The 14,669-nt window shown below is 33.8% G+C and overlaps 1 protein-coding gene across 9 annotated transcripts in view; it reads right to left on the minus strand.

The window, feature by feature from the left end:
- DMD (dystrophin) overlaps positions 1-14,669 on the minus strand; it is a 1,219,670-nt gene that overhangs the window by 692,213 nt on the left and 512,788 nt on the right. For all 9 annotated transcript variants that reach the window (XM_061999893.1, XM_061999885.1, XM_061999868.1 and 6 more), the window contains exons 17-18: positions 11,154-11,277; positions 5,024-5,111 (exon numbers count right to left, since the gene is read on the minus strand). In XM_061999893.1, the coding sequence (XP_061855877.1) occupies positions 5,024-5,111; positions 11,154-11,277 (212 nt within the window). The remainder of the gene's footprint in view (positions 1-5,023; positions 5,112-11,153; positions 11,278-14,669) is intronic.

The raw sequence follows: 14,669 nt of genomic DNA on the forward strand, positions 1-14,669 counted from the left end.
CAAAAAGTACAAGTGAAAACACAGAAAGACTGGAAACTTAGTAGTACTGGGACATAATGGCAGCTGTGGTGGCTGGAGTGGCTATACATATACATTATACTCTGGTAAACTCCATAGCACAGTTTAAAGGTTGAGCAAGGGTATAAAATTAATTTTACAGCACAAAGAAATAAACAGTATTTTGACATATCTTAAAACCCGGCAGTTATCTAATATTTTGTGTGCATGTGTTTGCACCTGGAGATGTGGTATACATGATTACATTTTATTAAGTGCTAATAAATATGCTACAGTAGTATGTGAAAATGCAGCATAAACCTGAATGGCATAGCATGTCTCAACAACAACAAAGACGACCAGACATAGATACTGAATCTTACCAACAGCATGAACGAACATATGTAGAAAATGAGCCTTTAACTATGCTCTATTTCAACAATTGCTTCTGTCCTCTTGGGACTTTAACTATAAAAACGCTATATACTTATAAAAGAGAGCAGATATCTTTGCCACTGTGTACATGATCACCTCTGAACCTGGAAGATTTGTCTATGAACTTGGCAGATAAGTCACAGAAATATCACTTTTATTTATTCCTCCTTTCCTCTCTTTTCAGCTGCCACAGCCTCCAAATTCCCCCCAGGCAAAGATTATGATTACCAGGGAAAGTGCGGCCTTGGATTCTCCTTATATAACAATACTTTTCACTGTAATATTTCTTCAAAGATTCAGAGAAGACTATTTTATATGAAAATCTAGAGTAATCTAATAATCTTTTCTTGTTTTCACTTATATGTCCTTCAATATAACGTTGAAATATGTGAAAATACCCAATATGTTTAATTATTTTCTTTAATATCTAGACTTTGAGTCTAAATGTGATTCCACAAATGCATAGATGAACAAATCTTCCATGTAACTGAAGTGGACAATAAAAGATTGAAGTGTCCAGAATCCTGTTTGGTAAAAGATTGCAGAGGTGCACCTCCATCAGGCAACACAATATCCTACTGAAAGGAAGACTTATATGAAAATCTCCATAGGATGCATTTATGAAACTCAGTCCACAATCTGCTCAGGTAACTCAAAGTTGTCAATCAGATATGGTATATCATTTCCTGAAAGATGTAAAAAAATTTTCATTATTTGCACTTGAAGTCATTTGGGAAAATTTGTCAAAATTTTGTCTTATTTTGAAGAAAGCTAGTCCTCCATCTCATTGAAAATGACAAATTAAAAGGTATTTGAGTAGATGATGCAACTAGGTATTACTTTAATGCTTTTATTAGGTCATTAAATTGGTGAAAAATCAAGCATTTGAAACTTCTGTGAGAAGTACTGATTTCTTCTTTATCTTTAGCAACCCACCAGCTTTCATCCATAATGTTATCATCAGTCCCCTTACTCTGTTCCACTCATGGCATCAGGACATGCCAAAAGCTGACAAGCATGAGAAGAAACAATATAAACCCTATTCTCTGGTAAAACAATATTATTTCAGGAATAATGGTTCATAATCTCTTGATGTTCCATATTCTAAAAGCTTCTGATACAATCAGTGAATAAATATACTGTAACCAGAGGAAACATAATTATTTGAAGTGTACCCATTAATTTTATTACCTTGTGTACTGCACATAACAAATTGTGTCTGAATATTTTTAATTGTGCAGCACCTTACATGCAAGTACTTTGGAATTGTTACTTAATATGAGATAAACCTTAAGTGCATTTATCATTTGCTATGGTTCCATGATAGAATAATGTAATGTTATCTTTGTTTTTATAGCTTTTGACTCATAAGCATATGTGAAATAGTCATCAACAATATATTTCTTCCAGAGAATAGTGGCCTTTAACAATTATGCATTGTACCACAACAAATTCATTTGTATTCACTTTAATGCTGCCTATCAAAATTCTCTGAGTATTCATTTTGATGCCCTATTAATTTTATTCAAAACTACTATAATAGTTGTGCCCAAACTGTTAAACTGCTTTATTCATGCAGCAACAGATTTGTTGTTCTATTTTAGGACAGAATTTTGTGAAGAAAATCAGATTTTTTTTCCTATAAACACTGGTAAACATAAGACATTGATTTTCATTTATGGTAATCAATACTTCTTTAAAAGTATGGACAAGGAGAAGTAGAGTATGTCCCATGTAGAAGACGGGTGGTTGGGTAAAGAGTCATCCACCAAAAGCATCAATGCTTTCCCCTGTGATTGGTTAAGTCCTTTAGATGGTAATGTCCGGACACACTACTTACAAACACAGGAATACACTGTGTGAGACGTCATTTATTCTTTGCTGACAATGTTTGAAATCACTCAAGTGCAGTTCCTCAAACTATTTTTCTCTGTGCTAAAGAACAAATAAATGAAACTCTAAATAAAACAATTAAATTTTCTCCAGAACTGAAATTCTCTTTTTTTTTTTTTTTTTTTTTTACTTTTCACCCTCCTATCACTGTGAAAATAAAAGCAAGAAAATAAATATAAATGATATAACAAGACTCACTATCATTCTAAATTCTCTCTTATAATCCACCAGAGTGAACTACAAGAATTTAGTGATAGCTTTATTGAAAACTTAAGAGTTTAACAGTTATTGGTTCATAGTCTGTCTGCTCTGCTGAATCTTATTTTGGAGATTTAGCAAAACTTTCCTATGCTATAACCTTTCACCTTGTTCTTAGTGAATCCAGTAATCAACAACAAGGATCAACAACAAGAAAAAAAAATAGAGATGAAGAGCATATGTTTTAAAATAATTTCCACAAGCCACATAAAGACTATAGAAACTTAGTTGAATTACTGGGGAAACTGTTCATTACAGTTTGACAGGTTTAAAGCTGAGTTACATTTTTTACCTAGCTTTTAGTTCAATATCAATTTAGAAATAAATCCATTAATTTTAATTGCATTAGATCATAATAATTTGGAAGAAAAAAAAAAATTGTTGTATTTAAAAGTAGAAAGGCTGAACGTGACAGTTAACTTCCTCTACATTCAGAGCATATTTTTGAACAACTGGTAAGATATTTAATTTGCAAATTCTTTGTTAAAATCATCTTACAATTCTCCTCAACCAATGTTAATTACTGAATTCTACTCTCAACTACTTTCACCTGGTGGTAATTACTGCATTATTGAAGTATTTTGTACACTGTTCTTCAAATTGCATTTGCAGCACTAGAGTAGCTGAAAGTCCCATAAACATTTTAGGCTTCAAGTCCAAAGAAACTGCTTCTGTTTCAAAAGAATTGTTTCTTCCCTAAAATCACGATAAAAAAGAATCTTCACTCTCACAAGCATTGAAGCTGACATCCTTTCTAGCATTCTCATGCTGCCAAGTCTGTCAAAATACATGGCTCAGTGTAGTTGATAGGAAACAGATTAAATAATTTTATCTTAGCTAGTCTACCCTTGCTTGCATCCTAACTGGAACAGGTGCTTCCTAAAGAAGGTGGGATTTGAGTGATATTGGAAATATTTATATACACATCTAGCCACAGTTGAGATCAGAACAGTCATAAACCATGAAGAAGCATAGGTCCATGGAAAAAAGAGAGAACCTTCAGTTAAATCCATGTAAGAATATTTAAGATGGAATGTTAATCTACTTGATAATAGACATGGTAAATAATACAGTATGGGAAAAGTAATACATCATGTGCTAGCAAGTTCTGCAAATAAAATTGAAATTAGTCACCAGACAGTACTATATAATCTAAAGAAATTGAAGCTCAAATTCTTGAGGTGCAACGTCTGCATTTGGCCAAAGGAAGAGTGAGGTAGTGATAAATGTTCCCTAGACAGATTCCACCTAAAATAACAACCATCACAGAAATTGAAAATATTGCCTTAAAAATCCTGTACTACCAGTTCTCCTAGGTAAAAAACTAATCCAAAGAATTTGACCACATTTTTTACATAATCAGTCTTGGAAAACTTCCCAAATTATTTCAGAGGATGCAAATATTACCAGACTCACTTCAGTCTATTCAGTAAGCCTGGGAAGGGAATCCTTGAAAAAGTTACTACAATAATGGTAATTAAATATGCCCCACACATGAAATATGGTCACATTAAAAATAAGATAATCTTAGGATTCCATCAAATTTGTTTAGCTTGGCCAGTTACTATCTCAAACTCAAAGCATTTAATTTTTAGAAATTAAATGCTTGGTTCTTAATTATAACAATTTAATATGGAATGTACATTCTCAAATTCAGTTCATTCAACATTTATATTTCTGATAATTATATCAGTATGTATGACAGATGTTGACCTGTGTTTATTATTTTATTGTAAAGTCAGACATTCTTTATATCAAGGACAATGACTTACAATTTTACTTCCATCTCATTTTTGTTGTTTTTTTCTTTTTCCCTTAATATCTAAAAGTTCAAATGAATGACATAAGATTTTTTCTAAATAAAAAAAATTAAGAATAAAAATTAAAAAGATTTTAATCCCCTTTACAAAGATTTTTTTTGAGTTGTATACGCTTTGACAATTATTATCTTTGAAAAGCCAAATGCCAAAAAAACTTCCAAAACTCAATAAAATGTTGTATTTTCTACAATACAGTACATTACACCAACGCATATATTACAAAACATATATTGTATCAGTCAGAAAGCACTTTTTTCAACCTGTTCAGAGTAATATCTTCAGAGTTTTCTAACTCATATGAGTTAATGTACCTTCAAAAGCTTAGGATACTCAGAAAATAAGCTTACAACTTGAGTCTCTGAACAGATTGTTAATATACAGTTCATTACTGTGAGCAACTTTTACACACATTTCTTTTCATGGTACTAAAGTGGTACAATTTTTTCCTCTTTCCTAATTAACAGATTTAACGTTCAGAAATATTAAAAGAAATAAAAGGCAATATTATTTTACTGTTCCATTTAGACGGTATTTGCTAATATAATTCTTGTAATAAATATGAACCTCTGCATTTATCAAATCCCTAAGAAGATTATCTAAATCAACTCCCATGTAATTACCATTCACCATCTGTTCCACCAGGGCCTCAGCTGATCTGCTGGCATCTTGCAGTTTTCTGTACTTCTCAGGCTTTTCTCGCTGGATGGCCTGCAGCATGACATGAAAGGTGAGTATATCAACAGAGGGATTTTGAAGAAGAAAGTAATTAATCTCAGGGATGTCTTCTGATTTCTTGACACCATTTAACCTGTCATTTTGCTCTGCCAGTCTCCTGACTTGAAATGAAAACAGCAAATACCACATGCTATCAGGAAGGCAGTCAGTCATAAAGTCAAATAGAGAAACAGAATCTGAACTCAAGAGTTGACAAATGATACACGACAGTATTTTACAGACAAACAAGACATACAAATTAAGAGCTATTCAAAGCCTAATATTTCAAAATACAAATATTTGTTCAACAGAAACTCCTTGTGGAAAAAAATATTTTCTCATTTGTCATGATGACAGCAAGAACTGAGCATGCTGATCACATTACAGGATTTCATAACATACTGTAGTATTGAACCTGTATGCCATTGATTGCCTATTAGAAAATAATCTCTGTAAAATATTAAAGCAGATCTCTAATGCTTATATGAAAATACACAGCAGACATCCATATACGAGTTTCTAAGAATAAGAGTTAACTGCAGAATTAACACATGCTTTTAGTTATGTATTGTATCCGTTTATCTCAATTCATCTTTCTGCACTCAAAAATTTCTTGTCATGTTCAGGCTAGCTCTCAGGAAGCTGGTAATGGCTGGAAAAGGTTAGCTGCTAAAGTTTCAGGATACATTAGGAAACTAAGTTTCTAATTTCGTTTGGGGTTGGTTGTAATACAGATGGAAATTAAAATCATTTTAGACCTGACAGACCCTCAACACTGTCTCGTAATTAACATCGTGAAGTTACTCCATTGATTTTAAACTAAAACAGCTGTATAATTCAGGTACTATTCAGAAGCTCTAAATCAAAGTTCAAAGAAGCAGCATGGGGCCACTGTCAAGTCTGATATAAAAAATGAAAGAGACTACTTATCTATCAGAGATCCTGATCAACAGTCTCCTATAACCAAAAGTCATTCAATTTACCACAGGAGATACACACACACCAAACAATATGCCACCTCAAATTCTACATGACGTGTACTGAAAGACAATGCACAGCCCTGGCTACAGTTTCTCAGTCTGGCTGACCCTGCTAGGCTGCTCAATCATAGAACGGTAGGGTCACCTTGTTTATTTTCACAGTTAAGGTACATTCTGTGTGGCTTGACTTTTTTTGAGGAAAATATTCCTTACAATTGCTACTACTGTATCTATAAAGCCAGGTATAATTAGCATGAGTCTAAACACAAGTCAAAAGACTCATTAAAACACTAAAATACACTGAAAATAATTTTATTCTGTCTGTAACGCCAGCTGTGTAATTATCATGTATGCAACTGTACTGAGTACAAATGAAGCATTAAAAAAAATCCTAAAATATATTAAAAAATAGCATTTTGAAATATAAAAATGATATGACATGGAAGCCTATGGCAGTGAACCTGTCAGTGTCCACTAGTATGCTCTGTGTACGGAAAAATATGGAGAAATGTCCAACTCCATCTGAAAGATTAGTTTCCATGGCCTGATAGGAAATATAAGCCCTATATATTAAGCCTTTAAATAAACATGAAAATTTGCTACATATCAAACTTTTTATCAACTACTCCATTCATTTATATGTAATTGCCACATATTATGAAAAATGACGATCTAATGCAGGTTACAAGAAGGCATATGCTTACGCATAGAAAGAACAATGCTAGCCAAAGGTCTATCCATTTGTTCCTCACACAGAGACAAATTACTTAATCTGGGGACAATAGCAAAAGTTCAGTCTAGTTACAGCACTAATCTCATAGTCCTGCCATTACTCTGTACACATTGACATTGTTTGCCGAACCTTGAAACTGTGTCTCATATTTTTAAGACCGACAAAAGAAGGACTTCCATAAGCATGTGTAAAGTGCCTCGAAACACCTCTCATTTATCTCTTGGGATTTGTTTTGCTAATATTTTCCTTTACTGAAAGGAATCATACTCTTGACTCAGTTTCATTCGTGCCACAAGTAAGCTGAGATCAGTTTGAAGGGGTTTGTGAAGTTCCGAAACTCCTCAGTTCTGTACATTGTAATCAACACTCCTATCTGATGAAAAGTTGTGGTACTGACAAACTCATTTCAAAATATTTCCAAATATATAACTTTCTGTTTCTTTATCCTTTGTTTTCTGTAAAAGATCTTTCAGAAAAAATAACACCAATATGAGGAAAAAAGTTACCTTTAGAGGCTTTTGTCACAACTGGGACTAATTCTGTTTTGGACTATTTTGTAACTAGCAATGCAAATGCATAATAGCTTGGTTTTAACTGATTAAAAATCACTAAAAAATCACCTTTAGCTAAATACTAGCCAAAGGTGAAGAGGCTATTTTCACACCACCAAGTGTGTTATTTGACCTTGAGATTTTAGTTGGCAGTTAATGACTTTATAACCTAGAAAACACTGATGGTCCAAGGAATTCAGATGTTATTCATGTCTAATCAACATCCTACTTCCAGAGCTCTGTGAAAGGATGCTTGGTAGCCGTACTCCCTGACCTCCTGTGACTCTGACCAATTACCCCTGAGGCCAGAAGATGACAACGTTATCATCACTGGCTCTGAAAGTGATTCAGCTTTCACATATCCAGGGCCCAAAAAAGCGTGTATGAAAAAGGTCACTAAACCAAAGCAAACAAACAAGAATGGGTTTTTTTGAAATGCCAAGAGAATAAATGGAATTGTCTACGATATCTGACATTTTTCCCTTACATCTGTTCCTTATATCTTTACCTTTGATTCTGAATTTTTAAGTGCTTCTTCTTAGCTAACCAAAATGTCCTTTACTGCTCATTTATTTTTGTATAATCTCAAATCTGATTTACTATGAAGCAGGATTTTATATCTAGCAAGTTTTAGTTTTTGCATCTGCCTTGCCATATTAAAAGCTCTTTAGGGCTTACAAAAAAACTCCAAAACCAGTCTGTAATTGTTAGGTCTGTTTTTAGCAAAAAATATGTAGAATCTGGAAAATGTAAACAGTGTGATGCAGCTCATTAATGTTTGGGTGTTGTCATTATTTAGGAGTAGTATGGTTGATCCACAATGAAACTTCTGCAGTTATGATATCTTGTCTCCCTGGCCAGGTAAAGCAAATGTCTATCTTTTGTAGCAGGGAAAGACTATAAACAGTTTCTAATCTCTGTAGACAGAGGAGTGGACTTTTTGTGCATGTCTAATATATTCACGTCTGCCAAAGGCTAACTTCCTGCCAGTATCTGAAGAGCAGCTGGCTAAGCAAACACAGCGCATTTCATACAGCCTGCTTTTGGCTCCATCTCCCCCAGGCCTTCTCTGAGCTGGAATGGGATCAGGATTTTGAACCTGATGAATCATCAATGGTGACAAAAGAGCTTCCCTTGTGGCTGTCGTTTCTGGCCTGGGTTCCTTCATCATGCAGCAGATGCACTTCCAACATATTATATGGAAGTGAGCCCTCATCAAAGAAGAATGCTGAGTAGGAGCAAGTTGCCACAAGAAGAAAGAAAAAAAAAATCACCCAACTACTAACCTGTCCTCAAAAGAATAGCAGCAAAGAAAGTTATTAGGAAAAAGTCCTAGGGGGCTCAGCACCTACTGTGATGGGCAATACATGGTAGATCTGACATCAGTCAAGCACCCATGTCCTGTGCTATGCCAGTATATACATTGTCATATAGGGGGAAAACTAAATGACAGACAATAAGGGCAAAATGAGACTTCTGCATGCATGTGTAGGTGATCACATGCATGCATATATAAGTACAACATTGAGGTATGACTATGTATGTCAGTACAATACAGCCTTATTCAATTTTTGCTAACGTGTATTCCCCTTTTCAATATTTCATCTTTTTTTTTAGATGTCTTCTCTAACTGTACTAGAGATTATAATAAATTAAACCCCACACTATCTTATTTTCCATGATTTGAATCTCACTTTAAGGGAATTAGAAACAAAAAATGTTAACAAGTGACAAACTGTTCAAATCAATGAACTGGACACTACCTTCTGCCTTGGCTACTTGTTTTATGGATGCAGACAGAGATCAGATCAGAAAAAGTCAGGTCAGGACAAGCCTTAAAATCTGCTCTTTTTTTTTTCTTTTTGAAAAGCATGTACAAAAACTTCCATTAACTGAAAACCATTCAACAGAGAATCTGTGTAGCACTTGTCAAGTATCATCTTTCAGAGTTGTCTCTATCAAATTAATACATGTTCTAGAAACATCTACATGTAACATTTTCTCAATAAAATGTTCATTTTACAAGCAGTGATATTCTATGAAATCGAAACTGGTCTTGGTCTTTGAAAATATTTTCAATGTTGATGAAGGATCTTGTTCATTTCTTTTATTTCTATTTAAAGCTACTGGTTTGTCTCAGTCCCTTCTTAATACAAAGCAGATCCTTTTCTGCATGGCTTTTCAGTAAGGAAGCTAGAAATTGGCTTCTTATTCATTCAGTTATTCAGTTTCCAAAGAAGTCAAAAGAAACATCTGAAACATCACTTGCCATCTCTGTCTTGAATTCAAACTTAAAATGCCCATGCGTTAGTCATATCCCACACATCTTTTTCCTCCCTCTTCTTCCAGTATTATTTATATTTTCACCAGCCTAAACAAGATCTGGAAAAAAAATGTGGTAGGTAGTAAGCCTCACAGCCCCAGAGTTCTTCCTCGGCATCAATAAAGGTAAGGCAAGATCTGCTGTAAACTCCAGCTGGGAGCAAACAAGGGCTTGTGGTTCACCTGCTTCCACCACTTTACTTGCAGTGATCACCACCTCCTTCGAAGCAAAAAAGGAAAGAAGGAGGAAGATGAACTGTGTCTCCTGGATCCTCTAAAGCTTTTGTAAAGTCTTAGAAACTAAGAGGTGGAATATCACATTGGTTATGGAAATTCGACAGTGCAGGTATCCAGTACAACATGTAGATTAAGATAAACTAGTTTGCCATCCTTGTAATTATGTTTCTCAAAATGAAAATATATAAAGGCTAGATAAGAGCATTTTTTTCTTTGTTTCTTTTTTTAATTTTACCTACAATGAAGACTTAAGCACTCAGAAAATTAAATTTGTATCTATTCATGTATTAGATGAATCCTATTACCTCAGTATGGAAACACTTGAATCCATAAAAATCTCTGCATATTCCATTAATTTTTCATAAATTTATATTTTCAATTAAAGTTGTTGCAAGAAAACTATGATTTAATAGGAATTTTTTTAAATGTGAATTTACAGTTACAACATTGTTTCTCCATCTTATCATATCTGATTTATGATGGACAAGCAGATAGAAAAAACGACAGCAAAAATAACACATTAACTGTTTAATTTCTTTGTCTTCTAAGAGTATGTATCACCACATATTTTAATGATGTTCTATTATATACCATGAAACTATGCAAGGTAATTATAAAAAGAACTTCCCTTCCTCTTACTCAGAAAAGACAGGCATTTTTGCACCAATCTACACAAAATAAATATGGAGGAAAATTTGTAATAGACCTAAATTCAGTGTGTGAATACTCCTTAAGCAGTGCAGAATCGTTAAAAAAAAGGACTGGTGATTTTTAGATATATTTTACAGCATTGTAAAAACAATTAGATACAAATTTTCTTTAGCATCAACTAAATGATGACATTTGTCACATCCTTCAATTCATGCATGCATAATATCAAATTAAGTTGTTACTACAGAATGATGATGAATATTTAAGAAAATATAGGCCTTGACTCAACCTTACCAAAGACTTTCATTCATCTAGAATAGCTTAATTAAATATGAGTATGTATGAATAATAATAATTAAAAAATCTCTGTATTCAGAAAACCTGTTTAGCAATTTTCGTGCCAAAATCTGAAATTCACTGAAACACGAGCACTTCTAAATTTCTCCTGGACTTATGAATGCCTGTCAGGCTACATCGGAATTTGTTTAAACCCGGACTTTGAAATTAGTACTTAACAAGCTAATAGAAACTAGCAGACGTATATACAAATATTTTCTCCTACATTGACTCTTTCTCTGAGATCTGAGAGATTGCCTTCTTTTCGATACATTGCAAACTCAGGACTCTGAAGCACTGCTTCTGAGCGGGTCATCCAGCTATGGAGCTCTGTTGTATCCGAGTCAAACCTAAGAGACAAGAGAAGTGTAGTAAGACATTTAATTTCCTCCAAGTTTCTGAAAATATGACTGACAGTAGTCTAATTGGTTGGTTATACAAGCAAATAAGCAACACTTTCTCTCAGCAAAAGACAGTTTCAACCTATCCATATTTCATTAGATCATTCAGAAAATTATTCACTCTAAAATTAGAAAACAGAAATACCTTTACCTTTCCTTGACTGATTTGACAGCCAAAAAGATGCAATAATTTTCACAATAAGGATTCTCATTTTACAAGCTGAAAATTTTGGAAGACAAGAAACAAGTATCTCAGTGAAACGAGTGTACAACTCCCATCGGCTCAACTGAGGATGTGAGGCCTATCTGGCTGATCAAATGTAGCCTTCATAGCTGGAACACTTTTGTTCCAGGTTGTGATGATGATATTATGAAGGATATTCAAGTAGGAAATTTTTCCATCAGAAAGGAGTCCCTTCTGATTAACACAATTTTTTTTGAAGAATGCAATTACTAATGAACTGTAAACTTTAATTTTTTCTATAGCTAAAACTTAAACTACAAATTAAAATCCACAAGTCTCTGCATATACTTTTAAACTAGGTGTTACTGTACAGTCCTTTTCATTAGTCTGTCAACTCCTTTAAAATTGATCATTTCTGTTACCTATTCAAAAGGTAATAGCTCAAAATCAACATTACCATATGTAGATAACTAAATTACTGAGGTGCAGATTCAATATCTACTGTATTTTTTAAAACAAGCAGCTTGAGACATTTTTTCTCAGTTGTGTTACACTGTACTGTTGATTTAATTTCTTTATCGCACTATATCTTTTAGTATTTACATCTAATTTGTAACTAATTGTCCTTTTGAAGCAATAAAATGAAAGCCACAGAACAGAAAGACCTAGCAAAAATAATTAGATGTATTTTCAGTTTTGTAAATATATCTCACATACGATTGAATGTCTTATAAAAAAATAACTCGAACCACAATTACATTTTTTGAGTAATTAATTATTTTATAAGAATATACTCCATGTATACAAGAAACAAAATACAAAGATGTAAAGTAAAAATCGATGCTACAGAAATCTACAAATACAGAAGTCCGTTCTATGTTTGATGTAATATTTATGTCTTTTTTTTCCTTCACCACTGTGATCTTTGTGACTCTATTTAACAACAGTGTGAAAGTAATAAATAATGAAAGCAGAAGAATTATCCACTGCCTTATTCCCAGCCTAGTAACGTATATTCAAATTATAAAGTCCTTGGAATAATTTTTATAAAGCAAGTCCTAAAAATAGTATCTGAATACTCATTGAAGAAGAAAAATATGATTGTGACATGAAGGTGCAGAAATCTTCATTTTATAAAGAATTACAAGTTCAGAGGAAGAATACAATTCACAGATAGTTCAGGGAATCTCTGTGATGGTACCAGATTGGAATTCCTGAAACTGAACTGCACTGCCAGTTAAGAGTTTCCTACCTCAGCTTTATTTCTGGTTCTACATGACACTAAATCAATTCTAAATATTGAAATATGTTATTCTCTGTTTTGCATATAACAACTTCACATTTAATGACCACAAAACATGAGACAGTTGATAACGACACAGAGGAGTTTATCAGTCCCCCAGTACTAAGCTCCCTTGTCTGCAGGCAAAATTCTAATACTGCCACTGTCAAGGTGCAGGTAGATACAGTGAGAGCAGGTTTCTGAAGAATAGTCTGGTATTAGCCTGCTATAGGATGCAGGTTGACAAAGCAAAATGTTTATTAGTGATCATTTCTTAAACACAGACTTAGCCCTTGCCTCTGCATCATCTTCCCTGGAAGAAGAATGTGAGAATTTGGGATAGTTTTGATAGTACAAGAAAATAATCAGGAACACATCCCACGGCCCAGAGATTCATCAGACGGCAGTAAGCTTTAGCCACAGCAGACAGAGTTGATATCAGGTAACAGATTGCTCTGTCACTTGCAGTTTCTTCTGGAGATAACTATAACTCCACAAACAAAGCCTTCTGTCCCCAAACCAGCTAGAAAGAGGGGGCAGGAAAGGATTAAAAGAACTGAATTCTAAGTAGCTTTTTGCAGAACATTTTTCAAATACCCTGGGAAAAACATGTTATCTCTTTTATGTTCAACTTGTATAAAAACAGGAAATATAGGTAGAATATTGCATTTAATCATTCTGTTATGATGATTGGACATTTCCACAGCTGCAGTTACAAATTATATTAACTCTAGATTCATGTCAAAGGATCAATACAGTCTTTAAATCTCATAAGTACAACAATACTTTTGACATAAAAAGTAATGCAGTATTTTCTTTCTGACCCAATAAAGTTAAGTGCAAGTAGAATTTGTTAAATAAATCCATGGCAGACACTAAAACCAAAATCACTTGAGACAACTACTCTAAATAATTACTTTTCCTTAATGCACACATTCACTTGCTCCCCATCTAAAAACTCAATCTGCAACTGAAAATTTATTCTTTGTGCAGTACTCAAGCTTTAGTTTTCCAATTAGTCTTTCCTTCCGCTATGCCACAAGAGAGATACTATCTTTTACTGCTTTTATTGCCCTCTCTCTACAGGCCAGCATATGTCATTTGAGTTCAAAGACAGTTTCTATTTTTTACTTCAGAACATGTTCGAAAAAACATCTTCACATTTTTAATCTATGTCATTCAAATTTTCATGGAAGTCTCCCAAAAAAGGGATTTTCTGCATCACACTAAGCTAAGTGACAACTTCAGAATCCCTTTCAAAACTCTCTTACTTAGATCACCATGTGTACTTGTTAAAAAGTGACTCCTTGTTCCAGTTTTCTCTTCCTTTTATGTATTACATACAAGCCAAAGCTTTTCTTTAATATGTTTCATGAAACTGAAACTGCTATTATGTTACTCCTACTGTGATCAAACAGTGGTTTCACCGCTTCCTTCTCTCAACAAATAGAAATAGTCTCACACTTCCCTTTGCTTATTTGTTTTTTTCCTATGGACCTCCCTCTACACTCTACTCTTCAGTTCAGCCTCATCAACATTATGACCAGTGCATTTTTGTAATGCACACTAAGGTATTAAAGAAAAAAACAGATTGATCCCCAGTGTATATCTCCTTCAGTAGCTTCACTAGTCAACTACCTATCTTATCACTGGTAAGGTACGGTTATAAACTATACCTTTCGCAGCCTGATCAGTAATATCCACCACATTTCTCATATGTGAGTAAATCTTAGGCAAATGAAAATCTAGAGGTTCTGTAGTGTATGTTCATTAACACCATTTGCCTTCAGCAAACAGTCAGTGGCTAGAGATGAAAAGTGGTTTCAATTCCAGTCATCATGCATTGTAGTGCATGCCAACTGGTACCACATCTGT

Source organism: Colius striatus, chromosome 1 (genome assembly GCF_028858725.1).
Source record: "Colius striatus isolate bColStr4 chromosome 1, bColStr4.1.hap1, whole genome shotgun sequence".
NCBI lineage: Eukaryota > Metazoa > Chordata > Aves > Coliiformes > Coliidae > Colius > Colius striatus.